Raw genomic sequence first — 16,187 nt, 5'->3', positions numbered from 1 at the left:
AGAGGAGGTTCAGAGGAAAGATCCATTGAATGGAGAGCTTGTCATATGAGGAGCGGTTGAGGACTCTGGATCTGTAGTCATTGGAGTTTAGAAGGATGAGCAGCGATCTTATTGAAATTTTACAGGATACTGCGAGGCCTGGACAGAATGGACATGGAGAGAATGTTTCCACTCGTCGGTAAAACTAGAACGAGAGTGCACAACCTCAGACTAAAGGGACGATCCTTTAAAACAGAGATGAGGAGAATTTCCTCAGCCAGAGAGTGATGAATCTGTGGAACTCTTCACTGCAGAAGGCTGTGGAAGCCAGGTCATTGAGTGTCTTTAAGACAGAGGTAAATAGGTTCTTGATTAAAAGGGGATCGGGGTTATGGGGAAAAGGCAGGAGAATGGGGATGAGAAAAATATCGGCCATGATTGAATGGCAGAGCTGACTCAATGGGCCGAGTGACCTAATTCTGTTCCTATGTCTTATGGTCTGTATAGGTAGCACTGTACTGGGGGACGCCTGTGTCTGTATAGACAGCACTGTACTGAGGTATTCCAGTGTCTGTATAAACAGCGCTGTACTGGGGAATTCCAGTCTCTGTATAGACAGCACTGTACTGGAAGACTCCAATGTCTGTATCGACAGTGCTTTACTGGGGGACTCCAGTGTTCCAGAGTTTGTGACCAGTGCAGGAGCACAGGCAATTGAGCAAGGATGAGATGTAGGTGGGGAAGTAGCGAGCAGAGGCAGGATTGCAGGTTAATGGGATAGGGACTCGTGAAAGGAGGTAAGGCACAGCTGTAATTGTCCCTCCCAGTCTGCCAAACATAAGAACATAAGAACATCAGAAACAGGAACAGAAGTAGGCCATTTAGCCCTTCGAGCCTGTCCCGCCATTCAATAAGATCATGGCTGATCTGAAGTGGATCAGTTCCACTTTTCCGCCTTCGCCCCATAACCCTTAATTCCCCTGTCTATCAGAATTCTATCTACCCATGACTTAAATATATTCAACGATGTAGCCTCCACCACTTCAATGGGCAAAGAATTCCAAAGATTCACCACCCTTTGAGTGAAGAAGTTCCTCCTCAACTCTGTTCTAAACTGCACCCCCCCCTCCCTTATTTTGAGGCTGTGCCCTCTAGTTCTGCTACCCTTTCATAAGAACATAAGAACGTAAGAAATAGGAGCAGGAGTAGGCCATCTAGCCCCTTGAGCCTGCCCCGCCATTCAATAAGATCATGGCTGATCTGAAGTGGCTCAGTTCCACATTCCCGCCCTCTCCCCATAACTCTTAATCCCCTTGCCTTTCAAAAACCTATCAACCCGCGTCTTAAAAATATTGAGCGAGGCAGCCTCCACCACTTCAACAGGCAGAGAATTCCAGAGATTCACCACCCTTTGAGTGAAGAAGTTCCTCCTCAACTCCGTTCTAAACCACCCCCCCTTTATCTTGAGGCTGTGCCCCCTAGTCCTACTGTCCTTTCTGAGCGGGAAGAGCCTCTCCACCTCTATCCTATCCATCCCATTCAACATCTTATATGTCTCAATGAGATCTCCCCTCATTCTTCTAAACTCTAACGAGTACAAGCCTAGTTTATTCAGCCTCTCCTCATGGTTCAATCCCCTCAACTCCGGAATCAGCCTAGTAAACCTCCTCTGCACTCCCTCCAAGGCCAAAATATCCTTGCGTAAGTGCGGTGACCAAAACTGCACACAGTACTCCAGCTGCGGCCTCACCAGTGCCCTATTCAGCTGCAGCAAGACCTCCCTACTTTTATATTCAATCCCCCTCGCTATGAAGGCCAGCATCCCATTTGCCTTCCTGACCACCTGCTGCACCTGCAGGCTGGGTTTTTGCGACTCATGCACAAGGACTCCGAGGTCCCTCTGAACCGTCACATGCTGCAGTTTTTCGCCACGTAATAGTCCTTCCTACCATTATTCCTACCAAAGTGGACAACCTCACATTTGCTAACATTAAATTCCATTTGCCAGTTCCTGGCCCATTCGCCCAGCCTATCTAGATCCTTCTGTAGACTCTCCACACAATTTGCCATTCCACCAATCTTGGTGTCATCAGCAAATTTCGACACCATACACTTGGAAATTTTGACACCATACACTCAAACTATTCCCATCACTCATGGATCCACACTGCAGCCAGAAACAGAAACTATTAAAACCCCAGAGGCGTGAACTCCCACTCCACTACTTACTGGGAGATGTAGACATACATCTATTATACACAATACAATATTTCAGATAAATGTAATGACAGTTACTGTACCAGAGGGCACTACAAGACAAGAATTTCTATCATGTTTACTTGCCTCATTGCAGTGACAGGTCGTGTGAACTATTCTTCACAGCAGGCAGACTTTAACCATTGATTATTTTACAGTTTCTGCCAGTTACATCGTGACAAACATTTCCACTTGGTTACAGAGTTTGATTCTTGTTGCATTGGCACACTGAAGAGTGGATTAATATGACACAAGGTTCTCACGCCTCCTGCCCTTATTATATTGAGTTTACGATTTCCTGTTCAGGAACCAAACAACATTAAGGGATTCTTACAGAGAAACAGAGAGAGTCAGAAGGTGAGAGCCAGAAAGTAATGCAGAAAACAAGGAATAGGCCGTTCATCCCCAGCTAACCCTGGTTGCTCGTGCACACCACCTCAATTGTCCAAAAAATTTTTCTTCCTTTCAAAATCAATATAACAAAGGACAGTACAGCATAGGGACAGGCCTATGGCCTTCCAAGCCTGCGCCGATCATGATGCCTGCCTAAACTAAAACCATATACACTTAGGGAGTCTGTATCCTTCCATCCCCATCCTATTCATGTATTTGTCTAGTTGCCCCGTAAATGCCGTTATTGTACCTGCTCCTACCACCTCTCCAGGCACTGCCTTCCAGACATTTACAACCCTCTGTGTAAAAAAACTTGCCTCGCACATCTCCTTTAAACTTTTCTCCATGCACCTTAAATCTATGTCCCCTAGTACTTGACTTTTCTATCCTAGGAAAGAGCATCTTTCAAACGAACCTGAAGAGAGTGTAATAACTTCAATAAAGACCATAAGGTTGGCCTCTTGGAGTATGAACTCCCTGATTGAGGCTATAATTGCCTGCCCAATCAGGGAGCGTCGCCTGTATATAAATATGAGGGTCGACGAGCTCTTAGGATTCTGACTGTGTACCAGAGCACTCTAGGAGTTGAATAGGGTTTGTAAATAAAGGGAATCTGGTGAAGACACACTGGCCTCTGAGGAGTTATTTCAGAGAGAATAATTATCAATGAAGTGGGTGCTGAAATTCATCAACCACTTTCAAGTAGAATCTGATCATTTCTTAGAAGCTATAGGCTAGAATTCTCCAATCTTGCCCGTGGCTGGGACTCTTTGGTCCTGCTGAGCGCCAAATTCTCTGTTCTCGCTGGCAGTGGTGACAGGCGAACAAAACTAGAAAATTCCAGACTTTTCTACCTCTCCCTTTCCCTTTTTGCTTGACTCCAACATCAAGAAAACATGCAGATTTAAAAGAGAGTGATAAGGAGGGAAATTGGTAAAACATTAACTCAAATTCAAATTGCTATTGTGAAAAAGTTTGCAGACAATGGTTATGTCTTATATTTATAGAATGGACAGAAAACCACCAGACTGGGTGGCACAGTGGTTAGTGCTGCTGCCTCAGTGCCAGGGACCTGGGTTCGATTTCCAGCTTGGGTACTGGCTCCATTGTGTGGAGACGCATGGGTTTCCTCCCATAGTCCAAAAGACGTGCTGGCTAGGTGCATTGGCCATGCTAAATTCTCTCTCAGTGTACCTGAACGGGCGCCAGAGATATTAACTTCATTAATATAAACCTACTTGTGACATTAATAAATAAACGTAATCATCTCACATCTGCGATGGTGTCACCTCTTCATCTGAAACTCTTTATTCTAATCCCATTTCCATGCCATTTCTCTACATTATTCAAAATTAATTTTCTCCTGTGTCATTACATATGAGATAGAAAATACAATTGAAAACCAAGGGGAGTACATGACGTTCAGTGGGGACATGAAAAAACATATTAGAGAAGCAAAGAAGAAATAAGAGAAAAGACTGGTAGCCGACAGAGGGAATCCCAAAATTTTCTCTAGGAATTTACTTAAATTGGGCGGCACAGTAGCACAATGGTTAGCACTGCTGCTTCACAGCTCCAGGGACCTGGGTTCGATTCCCAGCTCGGGTCATTGTTTGTGTGGAGTTTGCACATTCTCTTTGTGTCTGTGTGGGTTTCCTCCAGGTACTCCGGTTTCCTCCCACAGTCCAAAGATCTGCGGGTTAGGTTGATTGGCCATGCTAAGAAATTGCCCCTTAGTGTCCAGGCATGTGTAGGTTAGAGGGATTAGTGGGTATAATATGTAGGGATATGGGGGTAGGGCCTGGGTGGGATCGTGTTCGGTGCAGACTCGATGGGCCGAAGAGCCTCTTTCTGCATTGTAGGGTTCTATGATTCTATGAATATACATAGTAAAAGGGTGGTAAAAGGAGTGGGGCTGATTAGGGACCTAAAAGAGAATTTATGCATGGGGCATGGCTGAGGTATTAAATGAATACTTTGCATTTGTCTTTACCAAGCAGGTAGATGCCAACAAGGCCATGGTGACAGACACTAGAAGGGTTCAAATTGATAAGAAGGAAGTGTTGAATTGACTGTCAGTATTGAAAGTTGACAAGACACCAGGACCAGATGAGATGCATCCATGGGTTTTGAAAGAAGTGAGAATGGAAATTGCAGGGGTGTTGGCCATAATCTAGTCTTATCTAGACTCAGGGGAGGTGCCAGAAGACTGGAGAATTGCAAATGTTACACTCTTGTTCAAAAATAATTGTAAGGGTAAGCTCAGCAATTGTAAACAGTCAGTTTAACTTCAGTAATGGGGATATTTCAAGAAACAATTATTTGAAATAGAATTAATAGTCACATGGAAGAATGTGGGCTGCTTAGAAATAGCCAGCATGGATTTCAAATGGGAAAATCATGTTTTAAAGAACTTGCTGGAGGTACTTGGACTTTTAAGAAGGCATTCTGTACAGTGCCACATAGCAGATTAGTGAGAAAAGTTGCAGCTCATGCAATGGAAGGGAGTATAGAAATGTGAATGCAAAATTAGCTGAGTAATAGGAAGCAGAGAGTAATGATCAATGGATCTTTCCTGGGCTGGAGAAAGGTGCGTTGTGTTCCCAGAGGTTGGGATTGGGACCCTTGTTTTTCCTGATATATATTAATGATCCAGACCTTGGTGTGCAAGGGACAGTTTCAAAGTTTGGGGACGACACAAAACTTGGGAGCCTTGTAAACTGTGAAGAGGACTGTATAGAATTCAAAAGGACATAGGCAAGTTGGTGGAGTGGACAGATAGGTGGCAGGTGAAGTTCAATGTGGAGAAATGTGAGGTAATGCATTTTGGTAGGAAGAGCATGGAAAGACAGTACAAAATAAGGGGTACAATCCTAACGCAGATTCAGGAGCAGAGGGAGCTGGGTGTGTATATGCATAGATCATTGAAAGTGGCAGGACAGGTGCAGAGACCAGCTCATAAAGCATAAAGTACTCAGGGCTTTATTAATAGGGGCATAGAGTACAAGAGCAAGGAGGTTATGCTGAATTTACACAAGACACTTGTTATACCTCAGCTGGAATGTTGTGTGCAGTTCTGTATAGGAAGGATGTGAATGCATCGGAGAGAGTGCAGAAAAGGTTTATACGAATGATTCCACTGGTGAGAAACTTCAGTTAGGAGGGTAGATTGGAGATGTTGAAACTATTCTCCTTGGAGAGAAGAAGGCAAAGAGGAGATTTGATAGAGATGTTCAAAATCATGAGGGGACTGGACAGAGTAGCTAGGGGAAATAGTTTCCATTCACAAAAGGATCAAGAATGTGAGGGCACAGATTTAGGATGGGATTTGCTGGCCACACTCACTCCGAAATCAGCAAATACCACCGAGGTCAACAAACCTTTCCATGGTTCACCTCACACCCACTACAATTCTGGTGGCTGGCAAATTGGAAAAATTCACCCCTTAAAGTGATTTGCAGAAGAAGCAAATGTGATGCAAGAAAAAACTTTTTCACACAGCGAGTGTTTGGGATCTGGAATGCACTGCCTGGAAGTGTGGTAAACCTAGAATCAATCAAGGCATTCAAGAGTGTATTAGATGATTATTTCTCCTCCTTCAATGGAACCACACAGCTGAAATGCTAGCAGTTAGAGTGCTTTCCTATATCACACAGCGAATCAGCCTGATTATTCTAGCTCATTTGCCACAGCCAGTTACAGAGCTCCAGCTCAGTTACCTGTCCCCCTGCTCAGATGTGTGATGTAGGGGATTTTAAAAAGAGTCTAGAAAATATGAACAAAGTTTGGACTTTGAGATTAAACACGAAAATGTTGACAAGAAATAAGCTACAGGCCATCTAGATGTTTCTGGAATAAGTGCAGATTAATAATTTTACCCTGAGCATTAGTAAACCTGAAGCAATTATTACAATGGTTAGTCTGGCACAAATCACTCTTCCTCTTTCAGAATAATAAAATTACAGCATTCACTTGATCTATTAATAAAACAATCAGGCTTGTGCTTTTAACAAAATGAACTGCAGCACTGAATGTCCTGGGGTAGGATTAGTCACCACAAGATAGATATCGCTGTACAACAAAATCAGCTAAGGATCAAACACATTCAGCTAAACATAATATTGCTGCAGACAGTACCCAGATGATCATCTTAAGAAGAAAAACTTCCCTTCCTCCTCTACCTACTCAACATCATTAAGATAATGCTGTGTATTAAGTCTGGCCAAAATTTTGTTATTAAACATTCAGCAGGTCAAGCAGCATCTGTGGACAAAAATAGAGCTAAAGGTGGGGTGGGGAGTTGCGATCTTGAGCCTATGTTCACCATCTGGGGAATGGCCATGGGGGCTCAAGATCCAGCAAAACTTGGAAGTCATGAATTTCACTGGCGATGTCGCGACTTCTGATTTTTCCCTGCCTCTTGCCGGTGACGTAATCAGATTCAGGCCCACAACAGGCATGAACTTAATTTAAATGCATTACAATACATTTACATATAATGAATGGCCCCCCCATCTCCCAGATATTGAGCCCTTGCCGTATTTTCAAACTGCGCCGATATGATGTTTACATTAGGTTCACCTAGGTATGAACATGTCATTGAGATCCTCCCTGGGGGCATAAAGGTGAGTATAGGCCCTGGGGGAGAGGGACATGGCCAGGCAGTGCCCTAGTAATGCTCCCCTGCACTGTCCCATGACACAGGTTGACTCTGCTAGGTTGCACACCTGGCAGTACCAATATGTGCCAGGGGGCAATGTCGTAGTATACCTCAGTGGGAGTCTCATAGGGGAGGAGGGGATTCATTTTTATGTATTGGTGGGCGGGAGCTGGAGATGCTGGCAATGGCCATTTGAGGATGGGGGGAGGGAGATGCCAGCAATGGCTGTGTGGGTGGGGGCGGAAATGGTCCAATGTTTGGGACAAAGCAGGGTGAGGGGAGAGACAGATGTCAGCACTGACAGTTGGTGGGGAGGTGAAACACCAGCTCCGATCAGGTGGTGGTGGGGGGAGGAGGGGGTGTAATGAATGACGGCACTGATCTCAGGGTTGGGGAGTGGAGGGAGAGCCCCTGACACTTCTGCGGTGGGGTGGCGAGTTATTATTTCTTGGTGTGAGCGGGGCACTATTTAAACCTGGCACTTGATCTCAGTGCAGCCAAGATTTGTTGGTATGTTAAGGCCCTGCCCCTTACATGAAACACATCCAGCTCTCCTTTTTATGAAAGGATGTGGTAAGATTTGGAGAAAACATGCCACTTTTCGCGCCAGAACAACTCTCATTGTTACAGGTTCATGACACTTTATCAAAACTGAGGAAAGATAGAAATGAGTAAAGAAAGGTCATTGACCTGAAACATTCTCTATATAGCTGCTGTCTGATCCCCTGAGTATTTCCAGCATTTTCTGTTTATTTCAGATTTGTGGTGGTTTGGGTCTGGAATGCATTGCCTTGAAGTGGAGGCAGCCAAGATTTCAGTTGAGGCATTTAAGAGGGCATTAGATTATTATTTGAACAGAAACAATGTACAGGGATACAAGGAAAAGGCAGACGAATGGCACCATGTCATAATGTTCATTTGGAGAGCTGGTGCAGATATGATTAGCCAAATAGCGTCGTCCTTCTGTGCCGTAACAATTCTGGGATTTCCAGCATCTGGATTATTTTGTTTCTGTAGTATCTGAGTGATTGCTGATCACCAGCTTTGAACAACAAACTACTTATTAGAATAACAGAATGCTAGGATGTGCTAGCAACTTCTCCAGCTTCAGGATCAATTCTGCCTGGGAATACCTGCAATCTGCCCTGGGATTTCCATTCTTTGGCCCAACTGGCCAATCGAGTCTCATGACCTTCCAAACTTTGTTCCTAAAAGGCATCCAATACTATATCCCTCTCCCCTTCAGTCCCTTACTACAACAGTATTAAGCTGATCTTTCTCTACACCCTAGTTATGACTGTAACACTACATTCTGCATCCTTTCCTTCTCTATGAATGGTATTCTTTGTCTGTAGAGTGTGCAAGAAAGAATACTGTATGACAAAATCAAATCAAAAAACATATTTTAAAAGTTAAACTATTTACAAGGCAATGTGAATAATAAATATTTTAACACAATTCATTATAAACTCAGTCCGTTGGAGGGCTTTCTCTTCTGCTGGGAGTGGTGTAGCTCAATGGTTATGTGTCAACGGTAGTAGCCGTCTCGGTTGGATTCTCAGAAACCTGCCTTCTTTCTTGGAAAGGTGCATCAGTGCTCATTACTCATTCAGTTTCCACTGGAACAGTATTTGACCCTTCTTCAGGCTGACTCGCCTCTTCAGTTCTTGACTCGCAGCAACATTGATGGCATGTGCAATCAGAACAGATTGCCCTGTTAGTTCTCAAAGTAACTCCCATCTCCTCAAATGATCTACAGGGCAGGAATTTATGGCCCAACTTATCCCAAAATTGTAAAATCTTGCCTGACGTCAACTGACTTTGCCATGTTCCGCCTCTTGCCCGCTCCAATTCCAGTGGTGGATGAGTAAAATTCCTGCCACATGCTTTTTCTGGATTTTGTCTTGGGCCTCCACCTCGTATGAAACCGGGCACATTCTGGCCACCACAACACCTGGGACCCAACTCAGTCCACTTTTAAAATTGTTATCAAACGCTGAATCATCTACTTCAAATATCCTCTCAACTCCTGATGTGTCATAATTCTTCTTCTGAACACTTTGATTTACCTCCACCCTCCTCACAAAATTTGGAAATAACAGGTCCGATTTGGTTCTTAACCAATGGCCCATCATTAACTAAGCAGGGGATACTCCAGTGGTCACATGTGGCATGGTTCTGTAAGTAATGAATAAACACATCAATTTTGTCTCCAGGGATGCTGGTAGTTGGTTTTTCATGGATGCTTTAAAGGTCTATACAGCACATTCAGCAAGTCCATTCAAAGAGGGGTGGTGAGGTGTGGTACATATGTGTTTAATCCCATTTGATGACATGAAATGTTGGAACCCAGCACTGATAAATGCTGTCTCATTGTCCAAAACTATTACCTCTGGCAGACTGTGGAGGGCAAAGCAATGACATAGTTTCTTCTCTGTGGCATAGGTAGTTGTGGACATCATCTTGTAAACATCTAACTACTTTGAATGCATGTTGACTAGTAGCAGGAACATTGTACCATAAATGGACCAACGTAATTTATATGAACTCTCACATGGCTGACTTGGCCATTCCCAAGAATGCACTGGGGATGCCACTGGTAATTTCTGTTGCAATTGGATGCACTGTTTTACCAGTTCTTCAATATCTGTGTTTATCCTGGTCCATCAAATGTAACTGTGAGCCAACATCTACATCTTTGACATTCCTGGCTGACTGCTATTCAATTACTAGCTTTCTTCCAGATGGAGGCAGGGCTGGATGGTGGGGGGGACTATCACTCTTGCTCCCCACAGGAGGAACTATCCTTGCAGCTATGCTGATCCTTCCTTGTTTGATAAGCTTTCAACTGTTCTAATGCCTTGTCATGGGTAGATCGCTGCCTGTGACTCACAAGGGTTGTTGTTACCTTTGCAATCTTGATGGCCTCACCCATATTTGTGGCCAGTTTGGCTGCAGCGTTCTTTAATTTCGGGGTTGAATCCCCTCCCTCGAGCAATCTACCCAGCTACCCTTAATCATAATTTCAGACCAGGGGCCAAGTTTGGGGCATGATTGGCTTCAAGAGATCAAGTTAAATTGTCTGGAGATTTTTAAGATAGATTAAGGAAGCCTCTGTGAAGTCCTAAGGAAATACCAAGTGGTATTTCAATAGGGGTTGGGTAAAATCAGAGGGTTAAAAGCCAAGGTTCATACAGATCCTGAAGCTTCACTGAGATTCTATAAGACCAGACCTGTGCCTTATCATTGTATGAAAAAGTGGAAATCAAGTTAAGGCAATTAATGGATTTAGGCATCATCAAATTACCTAGCTGTGCTTAATCATAATTTCAGACCAGATTTGATGGGGTGTGTTCTCCAACTACCATGGCAGAGATTCTAATGTCTACCTCCATCTTGAATGGATGACCATTGACCATTAACACTATTGTAATTGGGGTTACTCTGCCCACCTTTATATTATTCAATCTAAAGATGTTTGCTGTGTTTTGAGTTACCTTCCATGCTCTGCACTGGAGCTGGATTGCTGACCCTGCTTGCACTGAGCAGGCCCTGCTTATTCCTGCATTTGTGCCTTGCATGCCCATTTCTAACACTGGCAAACACACAACTTCTTTAAATTGCACTGCTCCAGGAAGTGGCTCCCCCATATGTAGAACACTCTTCATTACTCCTGGGCTGCTGACTGAATCTTGTATCTCTGCACTCTCTCATTTCCTGCATTCTTCTGCTCATTAAACGCTGCACCCTCAATCTTGGTGCCACTGCTTTCAGCTTCCTTCCAGACCTGGTGGACTTCACCACCCTATATGCTTTGAAGCTCTAGAACGCCTTTTTCTGCATTTTCCACAGCTGGACCATCTTCCAGCACCTTCTTCAGGGTTATTGCAGACCCTACCAACAGTTTCTTCTGTATCACTGTGTTATTCACCCCACACATTAGACAGTCTCTTGAAATGTCATCAAGGGCAGGCCCATGTTCACAGTACTCAGCTATTTGTTTTGCTCTGGCCACAAAGGCTTCTCCGGGGGTTCTTGTCGTCAAATTGAATGTATACATTTGCATAATTACCAAGGACTTCAGATGGTAATGCTCTTTTACAAGAACTATGAAAGAACTCAGGGGCATCTGGAAATGTTAAACTCCTGATTAAATTATAAGTTTGGGCTCCATGGATAGTAAGTAATAAGACCTTTCTCTTCTCCTCTTCCCCCATTTCACTTGCCTGGAAAAGATACTGCAGACATTCAACATTTTGAACCCAACCTTCTGGAGATGAGGGGATTGAACTATGAGGAGAGGCTGAATAAACTAGGCTTGTACTCGTTAGAGTTTAGAAGAACGAGGGGAGATCTCATTGAGACGTATAAGATGATGAATGGGATGGATAGGATAGAGGTGGAGAGGCTCTTCCTGCTCAGAAAGGACAGTAGGACTAGAGGGCACAGCCTCAAGATAAGTGGGGGGGGTCAGTTTAGAATGGAGTTGAGGAAGAACTTCTTCACTCAAAGGGTGGTGAATCTCTGGAATTCTCTGCCCGTTAAAGTGGTGGAGGCGGCCTCGCTAAATATATTTAAGACGCGGGTAGATAGGTTTTTGATAGGCAAGGGGATTAAGGGTTATGGGGAGAAGGTGGGAAAGTGGAACTGAGCCATGACAGATCAGCCATGATCTTATTGAATGGCGGGGCAGGCTCGAAGGGCTAGATGGCCTACTCCTGCTCCTATTTCTTATGTTCTTATGTTCTGGGCTCAAATGGTTCTAATTTGCCATAAAAAGGCATTTTGGTGGCTCACTAGTTGCAGATTGGCTTGACTTGAATTATTTGAACAGGAGGTCTGTTTCCTGTTTTCCTGCAATAATTCAAAGGCATTTCCAATGATCTTTGTCGCCAGTGTAGCATTTGAGCAATTGGTGCCCAGCACTCACCATCCTGAAAATTCAGACCATAAGATCCTGAGGGTTCTTAACAGGGTGGATGTGGAAACGATGTTTCCTCTTCTGGGAAAATTTAGAACTAGGGACTATTGTTTAAAAATATGAGGCTGTTCATATAAGGAAAAGATGAATATTTTTGAGGCAGAAATAGATTCTTGATAAGCAAGGAGCTGAAAGGCTATCGTGAGTAGGCAAGAATGTGAAGTTGATAAAATTGGATTAGCCATGATCTTATTGAATGGCAGAGCACGCTCAGCTGGTGAGGGGGTGAGTAGCACAATCCTGCTCTTAATTGCTATGTTTTTATAAAGATGAAATTCATGTTGGCTTTCCTTAATTAACTCACATTTGTCTATGTGACTATTAGTTTTGTCCTGGATTATTGCTTCTAGAAGTTACCCCATCACCAAAGTTAAACTGACTGGCCTATAGTTGCTGGGCTTACCTTTGCACCATTTTTTGAACAAGGTGGTAACGTTTGCAATTCTCCTGTCCTCTGGGAACACCCCTGAGTCTAAGGAGGATTGAAAATTATAGTTTGTTTCTCTGCCTCCATTCTCACTTCCTTCAGTATCCTTGGATGCATTTCATCCAGTCCCGGCGCCTTATTACCCTCAAGGACAGATAACCTATCCAATACCATCTTCTTTTCATTTTTAAACCCATCTTCTGTCTGGGTTAGAAGTAATTTTACTATGGATGCTGGAATCTGAAACAAGAACAGAAAATGCTGGAAAATCTCAGCAAGTCTGACGGTATCTGTGGAGAGAGAACAGAGCCAATGGATCTCTGACAAAGAGTCATCCAGTTTGATGAACAGTCATCCAGACTTGGAACGTTCTCATCGCACATGTTGTCAGGCCAGCTGAGATTTTCCATTTTTTTTGTTAATGTCTAGATTACCTGAATAGGCTGTGTACACAACCCTTTGAAAGTTGCCAATTTCAATTTGATAACCATTCCATCTTGACCAACAGCTGCATCATGGTCACTTGTCCCCACATATATCCCGACACAAATTAACCACGCAAGTAAAATAACACAGCTTTCTTTTCTAATCTGTGGCTTTTCTTCATGCCATTGGATCTAACCATAGTTGAAAAATGTTTTGATCAGAGATGTTTGACAAAAAGATAAAGGTGTACTCAAGGAATAATTTAAACATATTGTATAGTGAAAGATAGAGAAGCACCATATCAAGCGGTGTTAAGAGCAAAGAACTTTACTGATCTGTGCTGAATTCCATGGTGACTTTTGCTTTGAAAATCATCTCTTTGAGAAACAACAGACAAAGGAATTTTAGACAAACACATTAAGCATGGAAACACTTAACAGGTTAATATCAAATTCCTTTGTTATTTAAGTAGAAATATTGATTTGGAAAATTCCCCCATTAAACAAATAGGCAAATAATGAACTCATTAAGCATCAACATGCTAATATTTGGAGAGGTAAATTTGTAATTTTGTCACTATTTTATGCTATTTTTCACATTTTATTACAGCAGTAATATGATGTATCACAAGTTAATAATGCTAGCAAAAGTTGGAGAAATTGCTAGTTGTGGTCTGTACATGGCCTTCATGGAAATTTTATGGTAATTACAGATTAATCTCTACCTACTATGCCTAAATTACTTACCTGATTGATGTAGCTTTGTCTTGTAACATCTTTCTTTGTCATATCCACTGATGTACTGATGGTGCAGTCTATCATGCTTTTCACAGCCTGCCGATCTAAGGAACCAAAATAATTCACACTGTTACAATTTCTGTCAAACTTTCGATCTGGAAATGTCAGGGAGGATTTTTCAAAACAGTCGGTAACAGTGATTATTAGTTGGCTAGTGTCAGGTTCACAATTGTTTACCTTTTTCACTGGTAAGCTTCATCCAAGCCTCTGCTACCCTGGCTACATTTGGGTCGTTGAACACTGCCTGAAATAACTAGAGCAGAATGGGATTACATCCATCACTTTTAGTTATTTCTGATGGGAATAGAAAAGTACTGAACAGAGATGTAAGCATGTTTAGTAAGACAACTCCAATCTGTATAATAGTTTGCTGGTCATTATCTTGGTACCTACAGATACATCCCATGCATTATGTACAAAATATGAAATTTTACCCACATATTGTAAATGCTAACACAAATTTAACCAGTAACACACTCTTTATCACACTTTTACATAAGAAAAGAGCAGCTGCGTCCTACAACATGCCATCGTTTGATGATGATGGGTGTACAAGCACACTTAATTCTCAGGAAATGGGATCATTTCCACAACTCCTCATATGATATATCCTTGATCTCATCTTGTGCGAAAATCAGGAGATGCAAATTTTTGTTTGGTCTGCTAAATGTTTGCCACAGAAAGAAATCTATCATCAGAATCAAAGCAGACTACTGAGAAATTCCCAGTTATGTTTGTGTTGGTCCAAAATGAAGTGGTCCCTCTCCCCTCTGCGGTATACGCTCCACTGATTTAAATTCAGGGAGCTTAGGCACAGGTTAATGAAGTTTACTAAGCCCCATGTGAGCACAGGAGCACTGTGACAATTTAGCCAATTGAAACCACTTTAACATATTGGTAAGCTTTTTAGTTATTTCAAAGTCCCCTATCCATCCATGATAACAGTTTGTAGTCTACTGGAAGCAGTGGCAATTAGCTCCCTTTGAGTCCATTCAATGAGTCAATTTCCAGCAGTGCTGTGAAACAGGCCAGAGCTGCCTGACTCAGGCATTGAAAGGTCAGTACAGGAGATATACTCATTTCCAATTTTTAACGGTCAGGCATACCTTCTTGAATCGACATAACATACTGTATTTTAGAAAATACTGATCAAGGATCGATGCTGGATCATGTCATGGGTAATAAACCAGAATAAATGAGACAGGTAAGATCAGAAGGGCATCTGAGTTGTAACAGTCACAACACAGCAAGGTTCAAGATTAGGATTGAGAGTGACATAAGTACGACAAAGACTAAGGCTGACAAACTGAAATAAAGCAAATTCTGAGAAAATTAAGAGGGAACTAAAGATAAATTGGAAGAAAATCTTAAAAAGCAAAGACATGAGCAACGATGGTGGCCTTGCCACTGGCCACATCCCATAAAATAAATGCAAGGAAAGAAGGAAAAAAGGGAAATATATAAAGGGAGAATGAATGGAGTTCAAGAGAAATGTAAACCAATAAAAGCCAAACAAGGTAATTATGGGGTACCATGGATGACAAAAGAACTAAAAGGAAAATTGATCCCTGAAAGTTGGCACCCAGGTTGATAAAGTTGTTAAGAAGGCGTACGGCGTGTTAGCTTTTATTGGTAGAGGGATTGAATTTCGGAGCCCTGAAGTCATGTTACAACTATACAAAACTCTGGTGCGGCCGCACTTGGAGTATTGCGTATAGTTCTGGTTGCCGCATTATAAGAAAGATGTGGAGGCATTGGAAAGGGTGCAGAGGAGGTTTACCAGGATGTTGCCTGGTATGGTGGGAAGGTCTTGGTATGAGGAAAGGCTGAGGGACTTGAGGTTATTTTCATTAGAGAGAAGAAGGTTATGAGGTGACCTAATTGAGGCATACAAGATGATCAAAGGATTGGATAGGGTGGACAGAGAGAGCCTTTTACCTCGGATGGTGATTGCTAACACAAGGAGACATAGCTTTAAATTAAGGGGTCGTAATTATAGGGCGGATGTCAGAGGTAGGTTCTTTACTCAGAGGGTAGTAAGGTCGTGGAATGCCCTGCCTGCAGCAGTTGTGGACTCGCCAACTTTAAGGGCATTCAAATGGTCAGTGGATAGGCATATGGATAACATTGGAATAGTTTAGGTTAGAGGGTCATTAGATTGGTTCCACTGGTCAGCGCAACATCGAGGGCCGAAGGGCCTGTACTGCGCTGTAATGTTCTATGTTCTATTGATTGTAAGGAATAAATGTAAGAAGTACTTAGATACTA

General features: G+C 42.8%; 1 protein-coding gene across 1 annotated transcript in view; it reads right to left on the bottom strand.

The window, feature by feature from the left end:
• The window catches only part of LOC145350333 (uncharacterized), a 56,889-nt gene that overhangs the window by 20,155 nt on the left and 20,547 nt on the right, over positions 1 to 16,187 (bottom strand). Inside the window, exons 4-5 of the mRNA XM_080199559.1 lie at positions 14,097 to 14,172; positions 13,869 to 13,963 (exon numbers count right to left, since the gene is read on the bottom strand). Of these exons, the coding sequence (XP_080055685.1) occupies positions 13,869 to 13,963; positions 14,097 to 14,172 (171 nt within the window). The remainder of the gene's footprint in view (positions 1 to 13,868; positions 13,964 to 14,096; positions 14,173 to 16,187) is intronic.

The sequence above is a fragment of the Carcharhinus amblyrhynchos genome, chromosome 1, assembly GCF_965287045.1.
Source record: "Carcharhinus amblyrhynchos chromosome 1, sCarAmb.v2.hapA, whole genome shotgun sequence".
NCBI lineage: Eukaryota > Metazoa > Chordata > Chondrichthyes > Carcharhiniformes > Carcharhinidae > Carcharhinus > Carcharhinus amblyrhynchos.
The sequence above is the reverse complement of the archived record's forward strand: the minus strand, read 5'-3'. Positions and strand labels throughout refer to the sequence as shown.